The sequence below is a fragment of the Sinocyclocheilus grahami genome, unplaced genomic scaffold (genome assembly GCF_001515645.1).
Source record: "Sinocyclocheilus grahami isolate Dianchi unplaced genomic scaffold, SAMN03320097.WGS_v1.1 scaffold262.1, whole genome shotgun sequence".
NCBI classification, from domain to species: Eukaryota; Metazoa; Chordata; class Actinopteri; order Cypriniformes; family Cyprinidae; genus Sinocyclocheilus; species Sinocyclocheilus grahami.
The window spans coordinates 1,506,202-1,528,257 of record NW_015505441.1 but is presented as its reverse complement, the minus strand read 5'-3'; the positions used below and the strand labels follow the sequence as shown (position 1 = coordinate 1,528,257).

At 39.5% G+C, this 22,056-nt stretch overlaps 1 protein-coding gene across 1 annotated transcript; it reads right to left on the bottom strand.

Moving 5' to 3' along the window:
* Positions 1 to 1,469: 1,469 nt before the first annotated feature.
* LOC107599223 (uncharacterized) lies at positions 1,470 to 12,542 on the bottom strand. The gene is made up of 11 exons (XM_016290758.1): positions 12,536 to 12,542; positions 12,012 to 12,111; positions 11,583 to 11,745; positions 11,271 to 11,463; positions 10,986 to 11,090; positions 10,739 to 10,810; positions 10,303 to 10,374; positions 9,584 to 10,210; positions 7,880 to 9,236; positions 7,507 to 7,572; positions 1,470 to 4,418 (listed from the first exon to the last, which is right to left on the bottom strand). The coding sequence occupies exons 2-11, from the start codon at positions 12,079 to 12,081 to the stop codon at positions 4,195 to 4,197; spliced, it is 2,949 nt and encodes a 982-aa protein (XP_016146244.1). The 5' UTR covers positions 12,082 to 12,111; positions 12,536 to 12,542; the 3' UTR covers positions 1,470 to 4,194.
* Between the last annotated feature and the right edge of the window lie 9,514 nt (positions 12,543 to 22,056).

The window sequence follows — 22,056 nt, the reverse complement described above, 5'->3', positions numbered from 1 at the left end:
CTATGCAAGCTGCTGCTACTGCACAAGAGACTGAACTGCTGAGCTCCATTAATTAGGCATACAAGTAGCAAGGCGAATGGCTATTTTATTCTAACACGGTGTCTATGCCAGACGCGAGCAGCACAACATGACAAAGTCAATAGACCCGTTACGATAGGTAAAGCTGTCCGCAATGTATGCAGTGTGATACGGCCAACGCAACAAAACTTCTGCTACTGCTGCTATTGATCATATTCACTAACATTTCAATACAGAGTTGAAGTACATGCTGTTGCTGTTAATGATATTCACAATGTTGTAGTAGGAATTTACTGTGCGAGCTGTTGCGGTTGTAATATTTAATCAGAATTTACTAAGCATAATCTACTGCTGCTGCACGAAACCTGCTGCAAGCCCTGTTGAATAAGCAAAGTAATAAATGCCTATTGCACTTTAAAGAGTTAATTTACCCTCCATGAGTTATCACTAAAATTTCATGAAACTAAAGCACTTTCTGCTGCCGCTGCTATATTAGCAACAATAATATGACTTGCTATGCATGCTGCTGCTAATATTATTTCTAACCTTGCATCTGAATTTGCTATGCATGCTATAAAATTTGCTAACATGCAATCTGAATAGCTATGCATACTGATGCACAAAAGTACTTAGAATTGCTACTGCCCCTTAAATAACCTTAACACAACCAATTAATGCTTATTTCGCTTTGAAGAGTTCTATAAACCCTGTTGAACTGAATAGCAAAGTAATAAATTGCCTATTTCACCTAAAGGTTCACTACCATCTAAGAATGAAATGTCATGCAACTAAATGAACTTTGTGCTGCTGCTGCTATATTAGCAACAATGATAATTGGATTGCCATGCAGACTGTTGCTAATATTTCTAACATTGCATCTGAATTTTGCCATGCGTGCTGCTGCTATTAAAATTCACTAAACTAGCGATCTGAATAACTATGCATACTGCTGCTACGCTGCACAAAAGTACTTAGAATTGCTATAAGCATCTTTATTAACAAGCAAACGCAATCAAATACTGCCTATTTCGCTTTGAAGAGTGCACAAAATCTACTGTAAGCCCTGTTAAAGGGATAGTTCACCCAAAAATGAAAATTATGTCATCATGTACTCACCCTCATGTCGTTCCAAACCTGTATGAGTTGCTTTCTTATGTTGAACATAAAAGAAGATATTTTGAAGACTGCTGGTAATCAAACAGTTGGTGGTTGCCATTGACTTCCATAGTAGGAAAAAAAATACTATGGAAGTCAATGGCAACCACCAACTGTTTGATTACCAGCAGTCTTCAAAATATCTTCTTTTATGTTCAACATAAGAAAGCAACTCATACAGGTTCGGAACGACATGAGGGTGAGTAAATGATGACAGAATTTTCATTTTTGGGTGAACTATCCCTTTAAATAAATATAAAATGCCTATTTCACTTTAAAGAGTTACTTACCCCATGCGTTATCACTGAAACTTCAAGCAACTGAAGTACTTTCTGCTGCCGCTGCTATATTAGCAACAATAATTTGACTTCCTGCTGCTAATATTATTTCTAACATTGCATATGAATTTGCTATGCACGCTGCTGCTATTAAATTCGCTACCTGCGATCTGAATGACTATGCATACTGCTGCTACAGCTGCACAAAGATACTTAGAATTGCTATAAGCCCCTTTTAAATAAACGAACACAAATGATGCCTATTTGCTTGAGTTCACATACCATTAATTTTTGGTCACTGAAACTTCAGCAATCGTAAGTCCCTTTGGATAAAAGCATCTGCAAAATGAATAAATGTAAATATAAACTACGGTCTACCTACTGCTACCACAACTAAACGCATAATTTGATTTGCTATGCATACTGCTATTAACAATTCGATAATAACGCAATCTGAATTCTATGATACTGCTGCTACACTCCATGAAAATACCATAATTGCTTTAAGCACAACTGAATACACACATAATAAATTCCAGTTTAAGAGTGCCCTACTATTAGCTTCATTGTACATGGGCTACTGATTGGAAATTATTATTAGTAGTAGTATCTTTATATTTTAAACGAATTAGGGAGATATCTCCTGTAAGCAGCTGACTAAGACAGCTCTGCTCCTGGCCTTGGCTTCCGCCAAACATGTCAGTGATTTGCATGGGCTCTCTGTTCATCCCTCGTGCACTAATTTTCTTGCAGTAACTAAGGCCTAACCCGGCCTTTACGCCAGAGTGCTTCCCAGCTTTCACGTGTAAAGTGTTTGAGCTTCTGCTTTTCACCCTCCTCTGCGGAGGATCAGAGGCTAAATGCTTTAGGTCCCGTTGTGCGGGGACCAGCCCTTTCAGGAGTGATCAGCTCTTCAACTAATGGGCCCCCTGAACATGGGGAAAATCCATTTCTAAGTAATGCCTCTCTCATTGGCTCGTGGAAGCCATCTCTCTGGCATATGAATCAAATGGAGTGCAGCCATGTGGGCCTCAGAGCGTAATTCACTAGGGACATAGTAGCCTTGCGAGCTCCGTTTAAAGGGGTTTCCTTGCAGGACATTTGTGCCGCTGCAAGCTGGGCCTCTCTACACACATTTGTCAAATACTACCGGCTTGATGTTACCTGCACCCCGGTAGCTTACTCGGTTTTAGGTGTGGGCTCTTTGTAGCCTTGTGCCCCTAGACCCTTTACACCTTTTTAAGCCTGGGTTGTCCAGCCCGGCTCATTCATCTCAGTAAGCAGGTCATCTGTACCCTCCCCTGACACATTATTATATTTTTATATGTATGTATATGTCAATATATACATATGTATATTTCTATAATATATGCCTTGGCATTATGTTGTTGTCAGATCTAGTATGCATGTTACCACATGTCATTTCTTACATGGCCGGTATTGCATTCTCCCTTTGTGTGGGGTCAGATATTTGGTGACGTGTCAAGCACCGCCTTGCCAGGTGACCGTTCTTTGGCTTACAGGGCCTCACTGTGAGTGTACTGGACAACTGGGGAGTTGTCCATATCTCCCATAGGTGGATCTCGAACACGAGATGATGAAAGAGAACAATAGGTTACTGTTCGTAACCCCGGTTCTCTGAAACATCGAGTGGAGAGATCCACCAAGTTTGCCCCGCTTGCTGCACGAGAAGCGAATATGCTCACTGAGGAAAGGTAGCGCGTGCAGGGGCTATATACGCTCGGTTAAGGGGCGTCCCCTTACCTGCCATTGGGCACGCCTACGCAGCTAGGCAAGAAAACATACAATCTACCTGAGGGATGACTTCTTTCACAATTTCACAGGCCAGTGGTTTGGGTGTAAAATTCCTTTTAGAATAATTGTACATAAATTCGCTGAGCAAACAAATGAGATTTTTTCTGAGAACCTTTTATACACCTTTTATATACTTAACTGCAGACATGGAAATGATGCACAGGATGTGGTACAGTACAAATATTTTGAGCATCCCTTATTCTGTCCCTTATTTTCCTATAAAGAATCACAATTAACCCTTATTTTCCTTTATGACATCCCTAGTTATATTGTTAGGAAAAGTTTAAATTGTGTGAATTTTTACTACTGTTTTAACTACTTGGTCTGTAATTAATTACTTTAAATTAAAAAAAAAAGAGCAAAACACTCTTTGTGGTGAAAGGGGCATTGCGATAAGACGATCTTGAGGCTTACTACCGAGTAATTTTAACATTCACAACATGCAAACATCAATAAAACTATTAAAGTTATTAAAAACAATCAACATGTAGCAAGAAACACAACAAGAAAGCTGGATGAACTAGTTTTGTATCAGATTTAGTTTGTAGGTACTGCACTTTGCTTTTGCAATAGTGTTGTAGTTGTTTAAGGTCATCCAAAGGCAGAGTGCAGTATCTGCATTTTGGTGGTCAAAGCTCACATCAGTGGTCATGGTTTTTATCTATAAAAAATTTCATCCTAAGGCTGTAAATGAATGCATTGCCACTAATCTACCCACAATATGTTTGACTGGCTAATGTAAAAACTTTAAAGGCATTTTTCTCAGTTTCAGTGTTTGCGTAGTTACTGCACTTTGCCTTTGTAGGGCAGTATATATTTATGCTGGAGTTTTGACCTCTTTGGATACCTACCTCAAAATTCAATGGAAGAGAGAAAAAAGGCTATTGTAAACGAAAACTGCCATACCAGAGAGTTGGTAATCTTCATATTATTTGCACTGCAAACTCTTTTTATAGGCTGTAATACGGTTATATATGAAGAATTTCACATTCTTCCAGTCCCGGTTCTTTAGAGCTCCTGGTTCAGCCTTTAAACACTTCTCACAGTCACTCTTTCCTGGTACAGTAAAAGATGTGATGAATCGCATCATGTGCCTTTCCACAGCCTGCACCTCTGTCTGCTGCCAGGGATTTTTCTTATGGGTTGTTTGACCTTAAAGTGGTGAAAAAAAATTAACAAGATACATAAGGGTGTGTGCTGGAATTCTGATCCAAACTTATGAATCTTACAACAGTATTTATATGATTAGCATATTATTTCAAATGACAGTAAATTTACTTGAAGTTGAGCTGCTTCTACAGTATGAGTAATGTAAGTTTTTACTATGCATCTATTCACTCAATAACTGCTCTAGGGGTTAGTTATTGGTGATAATTTAATTATTAAAACAGCCAAAGTTACTAGTCCATTTAAAGTACCTAGTAGATTTTAGCAACAACCAAGTAACCTTAACAACTACAGATGGGTTTCTGAGCACTGTAATCTTGATCAAAATCAGCATTTAGGCCTGGTTTCCCAGACAGGTCTTAACTAAGCCAGGATTAGGCCATAGTTCAATTAGGACATTTAAGTAGTTTTTATAAATGTGCTTAGAAAAAAACATTACTGGTGTGCTTTTTGAGACAAAACAAAGGCACTGATATATTTTAAGATCAGTCAGTGCAAGTTTCTTTCAGTTGAAAGAGCTCAGACTTACATTTTAGTCTAGGGCTAGTTTTAAGCCTTGTCTGTGAAACCAGGGGTTAGTGACTTAGGGCCTCATGTATACAATTTTGCATAGATTTCATCCTTAAAATCTGATTTTGTTCAAGGGATGTCAATCCCATAATCAATCGTAATTTAAATTAATTATCAATTAATCGTTACCCTTCATACTGCCAGATTGCATATAGTCACCAGCATGACAGATTCAAATGGTATCATGATGCTCGTTGTAGTACTGTATTTTAAAACACAATCACAACATTTGCAATTAAAACTATCACCATCTAAAGTAAAATGATTGCAAACGTAACTATGCCGCAAATTAATCATTTGTTCCCACAACATATTAATTTGTTTCCTTATTTCCCCTATTTGTTCCCACAATTCAAGAGTGATAATGAAGTGGCTTGGAAAACATTACATTAAAATTCTGGATTCATGGCCAGGTAACTCCCCGGATCTTAATCCAATGGAGAACCTATGGTCAATCCTCAAAAGCCGAGTGGACAAGCAGAAGCCCACAAATTGTGATCAACTCCATACACTAAGGCAAGTATGGAAAGCCTTCAGTCAGGATTTGACCCAGAAACTGATATCCAGAAGCGAATTACAGGGGCCATGAAGGGTCAACATTGTAAATATTGACTCTTTGCATATTTAGCATAGTTCAATGACCATTTCACAAGTTTTATGTGCTGTCCAAGGAGAGGACTCTGAGCTGAGAATATGGCCTGAACCTAGAGTACTCCCCCATATCCCAGGCTGGGACAAAAATAGTCAAGATTGAGGAGTTGGGGTGGTCTAAAGACACCGGAAAACTGCCGTAGGGACAGAGGTGAGCTGGCTATATATAATAGGTCTCCTCTCATGCTAATTGGGTAGATTATCTGAACGTGCTCCTCTAGAATTTGTTAAATTAACATAATTTTGTGACTATGCAATGTTTATATATCAGGCCACTGGCCTGAGGCATGGAAATTGGGAATATTCTTGGAATGGGCTTTTCCTGCTACTGCAACATTTGGCCCTTTCTAGTTTAATTTGTAGACTGACAGTGCATCTTCAAAAAGCAGCAAACATAAACATTACTGACATAAAAATGTGTAGAGAGTTCACCTTGAAAACAAGGCCTCACAGCACTGGGTCCTGAAGGTGGTGATGGTGGTTTTTGTCTTTTGGGTGGTGGTGGCAAGTCATTCCTCTCTGCAGGAGGATGTGCCTCCTCTGCTATTGGTTCTATGGAAGATTATAAAAATATGATCAATTCAATATTTTCAGAAAGATATACTTTACATGTACTATACAAGACAGACAATACACTGTAATACACTGTATACACAATACACTTACATAAAACTTATGTAATTTGCAGTACTAATGGCTTTAAAATATAATTGGTGCATAAACATGCAATAAACCATTAAGTGTGCATTTCTGTTCATCATCGCAAGTATAATTGAACCACATAATATTCAATTAATGAATGGGGAATCCTTCATGTTATTTTTATTTTCTCTTGACTGATATTGCTCATGAAGTTTACTTTTGAAGGGGTCATATGATGCTGCTAAAAAGAACATTATTTTGTGTATTTGGTGTAATGAAATGCGTTTATGCGGTTTAAGGTTCAAAACACACATTATTTTCCACATTCTGTACATCGAGGATGGGCAACTGGCGGCCCGCAGTGTCTTTTAGTACGGCCCGCTGGATCATATTAGACTCGGATGATCAATTTGAAAACATTTGAAAAGCAAGTCACGTAAAGACTGCTTTCAGTTTATGATGTTAATACTATCTCCAACCAGGAGCGAACATTAGCAAATAATAAATGAAAAACTGACCATGAAAACAGTATTTTCAAGTCAACATGGTAAACAGATTATATTTTTACCAAGTTCAAGGGGATACCCATATGTTTGGAAATCTGTATTTTATTTAAAGGAGGTGGCGGGCTTGAGAACGGTGCGGTCGGCGATTTCGACGAAGGAGCGTCCGGAATGACGTGATGACTCCGGGCTGGACTCCGCTTCGTCCACGGTGAAAGCCGATCCGGCGATCCACAGCGCAAAGTTGTAGTATTTCCTCAGCAACCAGCACGGATCAGCTCCAGGCATGACAAAGCAGATATCGTCCTCTTTTGGAAGGCCAAACAAAGTAGTTTCGCTTTCACTACGAAGCACACAGCGCCTTCACGACATGGCGGCGGCAGCAACAATACTACAGCGAGAATAAAAGTTACGCCTTCATTCTTTGCGTGAACATTTGGGCGACGTTATGCAAATCTTCCCACATCGCGAAATAGATAGGTGGGGGCGTGTTAGAACGAGCCGTTTTAGGTAGGCGTGGCTGACTCTTAACGTTTATAAAGAATATCTCTTTGGATTTGAGTGTGTAGTCTTTGCAACTTTACTGATCTTCTTTATGCACCAAGAGCTTGTAATACTCCAAAGAGAAAGGAAAAATTGAAATCGCATCATATGACCCCTTTAACTGTGAAGCCTGCTCAGGAAAAGTGTTTGATAGTAATACAAACCATAAACAGTAGATGAACAGTGTCCCTCTTGTATTATCCTGTCTTCATCACTTTCCAGAACTTTTTCTGTTGAGGCAAAACAAAGCACAACTTAACAATGTGATTTAGCAGAAAGGAATATATGGTAAACACAGAACAAGCAAACAAAGAAAAAATAAATCAACAAACACACCATCAGGATCTATCACAATTTCATCCAAGTTCTTGCCGCAGTAGATGAACAGTGTCCCTCTTGTATTATCCTGTCTTCATCACTTTCCAGAACTTTTTCTGTTGAGGCAAAACAAAGCACAACTTAATGTGATTTAGCAGAAAGGAATATATGGTAAACACAGAACAAGCAAACAAAGAAAAAATAAATCAACAAACACACCATCAGGATCTATCACAATTTCATCCAAGTTCTTGCCATGGAACACAGCTAATCTTCCTTGTTCGAGAGCCATTAGAACTTTGCAGATCTTGGCGAGTTGCAGGGTCTTCTCAGGGAGTCGGCAGAATTCACGATAAATTTTTATATCATGTCCAAGAAAGTTTGCAAGCTGGTCCATCTCCGTTTTGGTCATATTCAGCACTGTTGAAAGGATTGCAGCATGCTTTCGCAGTCTGGTAGATGTCAGTGATTTGGGACACTTTGCACCACATGCTTTTGCAAAGCCACGGAGGCAGTCTGACCCTCGGAAATGTGTCATGGCTTCTGGTCTTGCAAACATGTAACCATTGTCTTTTAGAACCCCACAAGGCTCTCTCTGCTTAACAAGGAGTTCCAAGGAACACAGCATTTTTGGAGTCAGAAGAATTGGAACTGGTTGACCACACTTTCCCATGGTGATAATCTTTGAGAAGTGTCTGCAGAGTTTTTTTTCTACTTCGGACAGTGCCCAGTCCACACCGTCATGTGGATCAGAAGTGTCTCCTGAAAAAAACACAGACAATGGCATGCTCGCCACCTCTCCTCCCCTGCGTCGGTTAAAGAGAATTATCTGGGCTAGACAGACCTTTGCCAGCTCCATCCAGGCTTTAGTAGAGGAACTTTCAGAGAGTGATTTGTACCACTCATCTTGCACTTGACAGAGATATGTGTGCATTTTTTGGACATCTTCAGTAAAGGGCATGAGAGCGGGCACATTCCACTTTGCTTCCCTAATATTCCTCAATGCTGTGTCTAAGATCATTTCGTTCCACTTTTCCTGATGGACGTCTTGAAACTCACTGGCATTCTTCACTCGCTGTTTGTCATTTGACAATAAGCCCTGAGCTTTTAAGAGTTTGCTTACTTGAAGCAGAGAATTCCCAAGCTTCTTTGCAAGTGATGGAATCATAAACTTGTCAGATTCATACCCACATGTATACTTGACAGCTTTGACAGTCTCCATGTACTTCTTTGGATTCACACAATCTTCCATTGTTTTTAAGGAGGTGACTCTCCTAGCATTGTGAACCAACCTTCCCAATTCTCGCATCTTGTCTCGCACACACCGTTTATTCTTGGCTGATAGCCCACCCATGTTTAACAAATGCTGACCAATATCAATAATTACTTTGTCTTTTTTTATTATATCTGTGATTGGGTCAAGATTCATGACACTAATTACTTCCCATAGTTGTTTAGTCATGTTTGAAGGCACAGGCCCTGTGTATATACACATCGACTGAACACGTTTTTTTCCTGGTTTGAGGGGGACCGATTGAGGTTGAAGTATACAAGTGCGCATATGTCGCCACAGGACCTTTCTTGCAAAAAGTCCTTGACAGTAAGCACAATGCATGAAATCTTTTCCCTGCGAACCAACCTTCCCAATTCTCGCATCTTGTCTCGCACACACCGTTTATTCTTGGCTGATAGCCCACCCATGTTTAACAAATGCTGACCAATATCAATAATTACTTTGTCTTTTTTTATTATATCTGTGATTGGGTCAAGATTCATGACACTAATTACTTCCCATAGTTGTTTAGTCATGTTTGAAGGCACAGGCCCGGTGTATATACACATCGACTGAACACGTTTTTTTCCTGGTTTGAGGGGGACCGATTGAGGTTGAAGTATACAAGTGCGCATATGTCGCCACAGGACCTTTCTTGCAAAAAGTCCTTGACAGTACGCACAATGCATGAAATCTTTTCCCTGCGCTTCTTTGGATGGCCGTTTATATGGCACTAGTTCCCCCTTTCCTGATTCCATAACAGCAGCATTGTGAGCATAGTTTCCTCTGTTGCGAATATAATCTAGCTGTTTTTTTCTCTCCTTGGAACTCTTTGGAAAGCTTAGCGCTTTAGCCACATCGGATTCATTTACATGTGAACTTTCTAGATGCCTTGCCATCTTAGCATAAGGCTTACAGCAATACAAGCAGTAATGTCTCTTGTTGTACACTCTACTAACACCTCTTTTTTGGTACGCACTAACAACTATGCCATCTATTGCATTCTGACTTGAACATGGTTCTTCTGTTCCAGATGCTTCAGATGCAAGGCTGTGCCTTTTTTCTGGTGTTGCTGTGTCACAGTCAAGAGAACTCAGTGAGCCAGAATCATCAACATCCAGTTCATCATAAAGAAGCTGAAGTTTTGTCTGGTTTGGTATAAGATTAGCATCACTGTCAAAGTCACTTTCAGAAGTGGTATCTGTAAAGTAATCATCTGAACTCTCTGGTGTAGAATCAAAAAGTTCAACAGAATCTTCGAGATCTTTGTCTTTCATCTAAAAAGATAATGATTAGAAATGTCACAGTTAATTAATTGATCAGTAATTTAACAGACATCAATTGGTAACTGCTGTGATAATTAATCTGTAAAGTAATCATCTGAACTCTCTGGTGTAGAATCAAAAAGTTCAACAGAATCTTCAAGATCTTTGTCTTTCATCTAAAAAGATAATGATTAGAAATGTCACAGTTAATTAATTGATCAGTAATTTAACAGACATCAATTGGTAACTGCTGTGATAATTCATTGTTCAGATACATTAATTAAAAACCAATTAAATGCTTTTGGGCTTAAATAAAGGTGATTCAAAATTCTTGAAAGTGATGATCTTTGATCTTTTGAAGTCCAAATGATTTATCACCTAAGAATATATTAATATTTTATAGTAGAATACATAATTATATAATATTAGATATTACATAATTCACTGAGTAATTAATGATGAGAATCAATTTGAGATTTTTTAGCTCTAAGCAAAAGCCCTGTTCAATACAAAATGAGTTTTGTTGCGACTTCAACTTACTATTATACTTTTAGTCGGTCTCAGTCTTGGTACAAAAATCTCATTTTCATTTCGGAGCGGTGTCACAATCTGTAAACAAAAAGCAAAAGTATAAACAACACTTTACATTATTACATTACATTATTAGGTATTTGAAATTAAAAAATATACATTTGTTCTTAAGGTTAAATATGCTTGAAAAAAACACTTAAACATGGCAATGAGAGAGAGTGGATTTCTAAATCTTTAGTGATAAATGTGAACATACTTGAGGAGAGTTATTTTGACCAGTAGCATCATTGAACGGAGTCTGTGACCTGGGGGAAGGATCAGAGTCACCTTCTGCCTTGGTTTTAGCAGCAATGCTGGTCGTCTGTAAAAGACAATGGGGAAACACAGGAGATAAATATGATGTAGATGCTGCATGACGTCCGAATAAAATCAACTTCATTTTAAAACCTGTGAATGATAAAACTGGCCCTAAATATAAGACTACCACTAATGTGTTGCAACAATACAAGCTATTCTGAACACAGTGTGCTGTGCAACATACTTGTGTTCTCCATGGGTAGTCTTCTCCTCCATAATCATATGTAATTTCTTCTCCTTCTTTAATGTCATTCAGGGCAAACAAACAAAGGTGTATCTCTCCATTCACATCAATTTTCTTCATCTCACAGTTTGGATGTTTGTGGTCATCATTAACTATCCGCCCAAAAGATCCATCTTCTCTAGAGGCATCAATACTTAATATGAAAACAAGAAAAGGATAAATACATGTACTATAATACATCATCACAAATCAGTGCCTCATTTACTATAATACAGCATAAAAATATAGCTTTGGTGCAACTTGACTTCTTACCTCCATGTTTTCCCTCTCCACTTAAACTCAAACATAAATGCAGCACTGGATGTGTGGTAACGTTTTCTTCTGCTCTGCAACTCTGCATCATTTATTATATCTCCCCTATATTCAACAACAAATTCACCTTTGCAAATGGAACCCTTTGCAAATAGACCATGCCCTGCAAAATACATCAAAAACATTAAAAAAAATAAATAAAAAACAGGAAAACCTATAGATTTAAAATGTCATCAACTAGTCTATGAAAATAAATGCTACAAAATTTTTAAAAAGCATCTTGCAGAAAGGATACCAACAATTACACACACACTAAAAAAAAAAGACATCAACAGTTGGTAGCTGATTAAAAATATTCTGCAACCAGGTGCCTATTTAATGCACATATGACAGTTATTAACCAATAAATCACACCAGACACCACCTTACCTTTCACTGCATTGATATACTTCACCTCTAATTTGAATGTTTTGTCAGTCTTTGAAACAATATGATCCATGACATCCTTAAGGGAGCCGATTTGTGATGACTGCAAGAAAAAAAAAGTGTGAAACCGTGAACTACTGTGAAATTAGGGGGACATGAAGAATAAAACTAGAATGTTCAATAAGCAGATAAGAATGCTCTTGTAATGTAACACTGTTCTGTATCATAGTTATGTAACATTAATTACAATGTTATCATAATGCATCGATGAAACACAAGAAAGCAGAACGAAGGTTCAGTTAAATATCTGACACAATGCTAGCCTTGAGGGCATCAACACAACTCATTATTTTCATATAATCCCAGGTAGCCTTGGGCAATTATTTAACTACTGATTTGAACCTTATCCCAACTGCTCTATTGGACAATCTCACCACACAAACCCATGTTTATCTGAACCACTGTCATAACATTTAATCATTCATAATTTTAAAAGTTTAATCATTTTGTCATTCAAAGCTACTCACCAATTCATTGTTTGTTACCTTTTCGAGTTAATGCTTCCCACTACTTCCTGTTTCTGTCTAGTCAGAGGCTGCACTGCTGTTTGTATATCCAAGCAAGCACACCATCATCAAGGGATGTGGGGAAGCATGGTCTGACTATGGACGTGGCGACAAGAGCCAATAGACTCTGTGCACAAGCGTAGCGACGAACTTCCGCTGTCGCCAGAAGTCAGAATATCAGTTTCCGGTTTTCATTTGCGTCGGCCAAAATGTCAGTATTTTCTAGATGTCTCCGAGATCTTCAAGTAAGAATCAGCGATGGCCATCGTATCGTTAATGCCCGGTTCCCTGCAAGCGAAACATGGGATTCAAACGAAAATTGTATTATCAAACTTCTCACCCTCTCAGTTTTTAAATAAAGATCAGGGCACACAGGTGAAGTCATTGTGTTACAGGTCCATTTAAGAACACTTTAGCAAACTTTTTTTAAAGTACTTATGGAAATAATTTAAAATAATATACTTAACTGTAACAAAATGTGATGCTTTTGGACACTTAAATGCACGTTAATTGCAATTAAATTAAAATGTGCACTTTTGTTGAACCACTTAAGTACATCTTTATATGTAATTTCACAATTATTCCAGAAACTTTAATTTGATGTTATTATAAAGTGTACTTTTTTTAAACTTTCCTTGTTTGTTAAGAATTATAATCATGAAATTGGGCTCCCTTTTAAGTACACTCAGGTGGCCTGTTATTAAAATTATTAATATTATTATTAGATTTGAGTTACATTAAACATGAATGACCTTACCTGAATCTATAGGAACATCAGGAACACCGAGTTATAATAAGTAATATGATTATAACATGAACAAGAATGCATGCAGTAACCCGAATGGGGACCAGCAAGGTAAATTCACCTGCCAATTAAGCCACTGTTTTCATTACATATATGCATGGCAAAATCCCCGGGACATTAGAAATGCCGGGTTATTAAAGTAACAAGCTTATATTTGTAGGTTTATCAATCCTAGCTTCACCATTCACTCGAACTGTGAGTTTTCTCCGCATTCCTCATTATGGACCTGTAGCACAATGACCAGACAATGATTTCACCTGTACCCTTATCTTTATTAAAAACTGAGAGGGGGAGATGTTTAATACAAGTGATAATACAATTATAAACATTAAAAAAACGAACAGTCTGCGTTTAAAATTGAGAAAGACAAGCTTCTAAAATGAGCATGTCGCTAACTAGCTTCGCTGCTGCCGAAATAACACATTAGATTAAACTATTTGTGCATATAACGCTATATATTTAGTTTGAATCCCGTTTCGCTTGCGTATTGGAGCAGGGAACCGGGCATTAACGAAACGATGGACATCACTGATTCTTACTTATAGATCTCGGAGACATCTAGAAAATACTGACATTTTGGGCAACGCGATTGAAAACCGGAAACTGATATCCCGATTTCTGGCGACAGCGGAAGTTCGTTGCTACGCTTGTGCACAGAGTCCATACCGCGTGTTATCGTAAGTTATGACTATAACTATGGATCTATGAGACCGAATGATGACCGTCACCACGGTCTTACCTTGAATGGCACCATTCTGCTACCCTTCCAAGACCTAATATAAACAAAGTCAGGTGACTGACCCTGAGTGGTTGGCTCACTATAAAACATCCGGGTGAACAAAGCACTTCCTCTTGCCTGAAACACCTCAGTTCATCCCGAGTGACAAGAGATGGTGAAGGTCATCATTCGGTCTCATAGATCCATAGTTATAGTCATAACTTAAGATCTATTTCGACCTCACTAAGACCGTCACCACGGTCTTATCTTGGATGACTAGTACCATCAAGGTCACGAGGGGTGAGAAGCCTCTCCTTCCTCGCATCCCTGCTTAGAAGCTGACCGTAGAACTGCAGACTCAAATGAAACTGGTTCGGCCACATTGACCTTGTAATACCGGGCAAAGGTACAAGGTGAACTCCATGAGGCCGCAACACATATATCTGTGAGTGCCACACCTTTCAGTGTTGCCCATGATGTGGCTAGACTCCTAGTAGAATGAGCCACCAGGTTCCCTGGAACTGGTAAGCTCTGGGTGGAGTATGCTTGTGCAATAGTGTCCACTATCCAGTGTGAGAGACGCTGCTTCGAGATTGGTCGCCCAATACTTTTTTTATCAAAACACAGAAACAACTGAGTATGTGACTGCCGCAACCCCTGTGTGCGCTCAATGTGTGTGCGGAGTGCTCTTACTGGGCATAGACTAGAAAGGTCAAGACCTGTAGATAAGGAATCTGGGTCAGGTTTAAAGGCTGCAAGTTCAACCGCCTGATTGATTGTGCAAGGATTGAGAATCTTGGGAAGAAAAGCTGGATTCGGCCAGAGAGACACACCTGAGTAATCCGTTTTCCATCTCAAACAATCGTCACTTACTGACAAAGCATGTAGCTCACCCACTCTTTTTGCTGAACTGATAGCCAGAAGGAAAACGGTTTTCCACGATAATGATCTAAGATCAGCCTGGGCCAATGGTTCAAATGGGGCAGGGCTTGATGCTTACTTTTTTCAGAAGGAGCACATGTGCTCCTAAGTTGAAAAATTTAGGAGCACATTAAAGAATTTTAGGGGCGCAATGAAAATTTATTAAATAATGTGTTTTTACCTAATAAAGAGATACGAGGACCTTTAAAAGCAAAGTGATTTCATTTATTTGAAAACTTTAATTATTTCAACAGCTGTCTCTTTAAACAGTATTTCATATTTATTTTATCTAAATTGTATGAACTGTACGATCTGACTGAACATCTGTAATAAAGTAGTTCTTGATTCTAAATTCTTAAAGTCTCAGGAGCACGGGAATATGTTTTCGGTTGGGGGTGCTGTGTGTGTCCGTGTTGGGGGTTTGGGGCTGGTTCACTTACGCTGGTGCTCGTGCTGGGGCTGGTGTTGGATGCCGATTTTGGAAAGTTTTTGCTGGGATGGGCATTTAAAAAAAATCTGAAATTCGCTTTTGCGCCATTATCTCCTTTTATTAAAGTTAATCTTGTTCGCATTCTGTATTGTTCATGTCTGATACCACGCGCTAGCGTCACATGTTCATGAGGATTAGGCTAATCATCCCATTTAGAAAACCGCATTATTAGTGTTTTATCTGCTTGGTTTTTTATTTTGGTAAAAAATAAATAATTATTCGCACATGTGCAACTAAATACATTTTTCAGTTCGCACACATCTATTTTTAGTCACACATTGCTCTTCTCGTGGTTCATGCAAAATCCAAGTTCCTTTATATGATTGATAACCCTCTCTGTGTCCTCCAAGACCTGATGACGGCTTGGTGCACAGATCAGCCAGTCGTCTAGGTATGGAAGGATCTTTATACCCACCATTTGAAGGGGGCAAAGGGCGGCTGACACCACTCTGGTGAAGACACGAGGTGAGAGAGAGAGAGACCAAAGGGGAGGACCTCGAACTGATATGCCTGGCTTTGGAAGGCAAAGCGAAGGAACTTTTTGTGGTCTGGATGAATAGGTACATGAAAATACGCGTCTTTGAGATCTATTGTTGTGAACCATTCATTTGGTTCTATAATCTTCAAGATTTGTGCCGTGGTCAACATCTTGAACCGTAGTATTTTTATGTACGCATTTAAACATCTCAGGTCTAAGCTGGGTCGGAGACCACCATCTTTTTTGGGCACGAGGAAATAATTTGAATAAAACCTAGTGAGCTGTTCGTTGGGCTTTAGCCGAGAAATTGCTTTCTTTTTTAGAAGGGTCGCAATTTCTTCTGATAAAATCTGTGCCTGGACTTGGTCTTTTACCACAGTCATGTGTACTCCTAAAAATGGGGGAGGTTGACGCCGGAACTGAATTCTGTAACCATTTTTTACTGTAGCCAGTACCCACTGGTCTGAAATGTTTTTCTCCCAACTGTCCAGGCATGGCTGGGAGCACATTCCGGCCCCCCTCTTGGTATTGCTATGCAGTCCCTCCTTGGGGGCCTGAGCCCCTGGGATTCTGCTTTCTCCGCGGTGCATCCCTAATTGATGACCGGGACTGGGCCACCTGTCTGCGCCATGGTTCCCGCCTGGCACTTCGACTGTCATAAAATCTCCGAAAACGACTATTCTGTCTAACACCAATCTCCTATGATTGTGGTCAATTAAAGTGGGGAGGCTGTGGAGGCTGACTGCCTTGATATGACTGTCTAGTTATCCTAGAGCGACCAAATGTGCGCTGCACTGACTCTCTTCTACAACGCGCTTGTTCTGCTTTATCAAGCATTGCTTGAGAATCCGGGTGAAACACCCGACCTGGAGTAACTGGCATGTAAGTCAGTTCTCTTCTGATAGTGTCAGGCAGGGAGGTTTGTGCTAACCAGATCTGCCTATGAGAAACTATTGCCGATGACATGGAGGCACCAACGTCCCTAGTAAACTGTGCATGTGTAGCAAGGGCTGCATCCACCAAACCTAAAACGTTCCGATCCTCCTGACTTATAATTTTCCTCAGAGCAGCCAGAATTATGGCTAGAGCATTACCAGACCGGGCTGCACATGTGGCCACATTATAAGTCCGACACACCAGATTATCGGTCTTCTCACATTCTTTCCTGGGACACCGGGGGTCATCAGTCACCCAGTCTGGACCTAGAGGTGTTAATGCTGCCATTTCACGCTCCACTGCTGGCATACCACCCATGCTTGTTTCTGTAGCATACTGTATTTTGACAAAGCGCCTGCAACCAGCATTGAACTGAGGGGCGGTTTTAGGATTATTCCAGGCCTTGCTTAACATCTGTGAATAATCTTCAGCAACAGGGATCAAAACAAAAGGTTGGAACTGAGAGACCCCTGCCCACACCCCTTGCCCCACCGACGCTGTCTGAGTTTCAGTCTGTTTCCAACTCCAAAATTCTTGCAGCGCTAAGAATTCGAGTGACCATATCAGGCTGTGCAGAGTCTCCATCATTAACAGAAGACTTTGACTTATCCCCCTGATCCTCCTAACTCACGTCCTGATCATTACTGCCAAACAGGGAGTCATGAGCATGAAGAGAAATAGCATCAGGAGGGTTACCTTTTCCCTCTCGATATGAAGGAAAATCATCTTCAGAAACGACAACAGATTGCGTGCCTCTCCTCATTTCCTGAGGCTTAAAATGGTCCATCTTCCCAGCCAGATCTCGTAAGGTTGCCAAAATTTGCTGCTGGGTGTCAGAATGGGAATCTGAATTTTTTTGTCCTTTTCTCACAGGTGGCCTCAGAACAGCTAGGAGAACGTTCTCTTCTTCGTTTAAGGGAGTGTGCATCAACCTTCGATGGCTGGACTCCACTATTGGAGGCTACCTGTTTAATAAACCGGGCCCTTTGCACCCTTTCTTGCAGAGAGAAATTTACAGCAGCCGGACATGGATCTTCAATGTCCTCCAGTAAATGAGCCATTCCCAAACATGATGGACATTCCCGGTGACCATCACGAGGATGCAAAGTAGCATGACAGTAACAGCATAATGGTTGACTCATGATTGTTGAATATCCAATACAGCTGCATACAGCCGTAACACAAATAACACACAAAATATAAATACGTTACTCCTGCGAACAGGAGTAATGTGTGTAAACACAACCAAAGCCAAATAAAACTTCACTCAATCCACTGCAAACAGTAGTATCACAGTGCAAGCATATGAGTTCTCAGTTTGTTCAGTCAAAAAGACAAACTAGATCAATCAGGAGGTGCCGACACCTATTCTATGCGTGAACGCATAGATCAACAGGTGGGAAAATCCCCCCCCCTGCGAACAGCGGAACCAAACAAAAAAAATCCTCCTTTAGTTTTATGAATAATAGCACAAAAACAAACTACTTACCAATCCATATGCTTCCAAAAGCATCAGAATACAATCTGTAAACAAATATCAACTCGTAATTCAGAATAATATAAACAACAACCACTTACCTAAATATAAAGGTAAGAAAAATTACTGCAGTCCTCAGGGGCACCAGGCGCCTGCACTATAGTGACGGATTGAATGGGTAATTTTCCAATATCAGTGTATACGCGCGGATTCTCCGAACCAGTCTCAGAAGAGGCGAGAAGGCAAAGAGGAAGTGCTTTGTTCACCCGGATGTTTTATAGTGAACCAACCACTCAGGGTCACTTTGTTTATATTAGGTCTCGGAAGGGTAGCAGAATGGTGTCATTCAAGGTAAGACCGTGGTGACAGTCTGAGTGAGGTCGAAATAGATCTACCTTTTTCTTCAACGCAGAAGTAAGCCTATGGGCAATACTTCCGGTTCATTAGCCGCTATAGGGAAATAACGAGAAGAATTTAACAACGTGCAGTAAACAGTAAAACTGCACTACAAACCAGTGTGTTCAAAATTAAGATAATGCATTAAAATAATATAGGCTAGTAAGACACACCGATTTTCAAAATCAAGCAGCTAATTGTACAGCTAAAAATAGCTGGACATGGATGAGACTCGAAGCTAGACCCATAGAATTTACAAATGGCCACGAACATTTTTATGAGAAGAAAAAGGATAGGCTATACAATTTTACGCAAATGAGCAGCGATAACGCCCCCTAGCCGTCTTCAAAGACCTACATTTAGGGCCTAATATAGAAAGCAGGCTATACTAGAAACAGAATAAACGCGTTGGGTTTATTCACCAAAATATCAGGTGGGTAAGAAAATGACTATGGACTATGGAAGAAAATGCGTAATGTTTGCTTGGAGTCACGAGAACCATGTCTTTTGTTCCAATCTGAAGAGCCTTATCCCAAACGTATAAGTAGGTAGAAACCTATATTGCGATCCAAGTACTTTATTGGCCTGATTATGTTTACGTGCAATAACCTCTTTTCGCCAAAATAAAAGCGCCAATGGTGAACGTTTGAAACAGAGATGGGCACTCGAGTTAGTGGTTCGGACTCGAATCGCATTTTTATAGACTTCAGACTTGACTTCGGACTCGAACTGAAATGACTCCAGACTTGACTCGACTCGAGGAAAAGAACTCGTGAATATTTTAAAAGCTACTCGGGTCTTTTATCCTTAACTGATTTTCAAAAGGTGGAGCGCATCCGCGCCCCGGCATCCATCCGGACCGCGAGCCGTAACACGGCACCATTTTAAATGAGCAGTGCGTCAAAACAGCGGAGCGGATCACATAACAAGCGCTCAGGGTCGTTTTTGGTAAATATCTTTCAACGCTATATCCTCTAGTATTTTTATCTAAAGCCAAACGTGCTTTATTCAAGCCCTTTCAGCTCCGTGCGCTTTCTCTCTCTCTCCGGACGCGCGCCGGCGCCAAGTTCAAGAGCTGCAGAAGACGCGGTTATTTTAGCAACACAAAATTATAGATTACTTTCACTAAAACACAGCAGAAGACAACATTGCTGCAAATATAGTTATTTTTCTTACTATCTATCTATTACCTACGACTCTGAATATTTATACCAGATGTGACAAGACACATTCTTATCTACATTTTGCATTATTAATCTGTAGGCTAAGAACATATATATAGAGAGGCCTAATTATAATTGGGAAAATTGTTGTTAGATGGCTAGGATGGAACTTAAAGGGGTTATATTATGCTATTTTAAAGATCATTATTTTGTGTATTTGGTGTAACAGAATATGTTGACATGCTTTAATTTTCAAAAAACACATTATTTTTCAAATACTGTACATTATTGTAGGTCCTCTATGTCCCGCCTCTCTCAAACATGTCGTTTTCAACAAAGCCCCCTCCTTTGACAAGCGCTGTCTGCTCTGATTGGCCAGCTGACCCAGTGCATTGTGATTGGCCAAACACCACAAGCAAATGTACCGAAATGTAACGCCCCTTACCATAATCGCAGCTTCAGCTTTCAAAGTTAAATATCAAGACAGTTAATAATGTCGTTAGTTTTACCATCAGTTCAAGCCCGAAAGGGCAACAGAGTCGCGTGACAGACACAGTGATAATGCAGTACACAAGCCGCGGTTATGACAGCTGACGTGCTATGATTTCTGACAGGCAGTTCACTCTCCTGTGATGTGACCCTGTTCCCCTCACACACACACACACACACACACATCACGTGTTACTCTGTGCTGCGCAAAACTCCGCATTTGAACAGTCAATAGCAAATACTTAAACTAATAACAAAACATACTTACAGTCGATGATTCAGAAGCGCCTGATTGTCATAGCAAAGTCGAAATTTACTTGTAACACTCCAAAGAGAAAGGAAAACTTGAAATCGCATCATATGACCCCTTTAAACTTTGAAACTGTTAGTTCATCTTTCTTTTCTGCACAAGATGAGAACGTTTTGATTATTGTAGCTACATTGTTTTTAGTAGGCTAGATACTGCTTTTAAGTAAAATATTAAAATAGTATAGATTTCAGGAGGAAAACCTTGAACAGAAACAGTTTTTTTTGTCACATGGCCTTGCATGTATCTAAATGTAAAAATACAATACATGTAAAAAAAAAATATATATATTTTTTAATTTATTTTTTGTCCAGACCTTTGCTTGGAAGAAAATATAGAGGCCGCACTTCTTGGAACTTTAATTGAATACCCTTGACTTATATCATAAAGAAATACTTTATTTGTATGGTTTTGTAATATCTGTGTCAGATATTTCCTTATGTGTCATGGTAGATCGGACTCTTATTATAGAATTTGATTACAGAAAAACTGTTTTGATTATGGTAATTGATTAAAACATAAGTAACAGGCTGGATGTATATTAACCTTACATCTTACCTATTTTTTTTACAAAGCAGACCATAGATCATATATTTTGTCCATAGTCTATAAAACAGCTTGGCAAATAGGAATATTTCGATACATGAAGATTATGAGTGGGATCTTTTTAGTGAGAAGTGAAGAAATGAAGACAGTCAGTCATGACAAAAAAAATCTTCCCAGGGGATGGGATGAGTTTGCATCCCTGTCTCAAGAATATAGCCCATATTGCATTTTTTTTTCTTTAGCCACTATATAAATAACTTGATGATATGGTGGTGAAAACCGTGTCCAAAGAGTGTAAAGCATGAGAACCGAGCCACTGTTTTGGTAGGCTACTCAAAATATCTTAGCAGGGGTGGCACTTATTTTTAGTCAACACAACCGCAAGCAATAGGTGCTGAGCATCGCAACTAATTTTTCAACCTCAGATCACATGATGTGTGATTCTGTGCGTGTGTGCCGGATGTGTGCTGGATAAACTGTGTGGCACATAGAAACTTACTTCATTATCAGATTATCAACAATTTGTTATATTTCTGTATCTTAAAATTTCACATATGTTATTGTTCTTAAAGGGATAGTTCACCCAAAAATGAACATTTGATGTTTATCTGCTTACCCCCAGGGCATCCAAGATGTAGGTGGCTTTGTTTCTTCAGTAGAACACAAACAGAGATTTTTAACTCAAACCGTTGCAGTCTATCAGTCGTCCTAAGTGTCCTACCTGATGTCCTAAGACACGAAACGATCGGTTTGTGC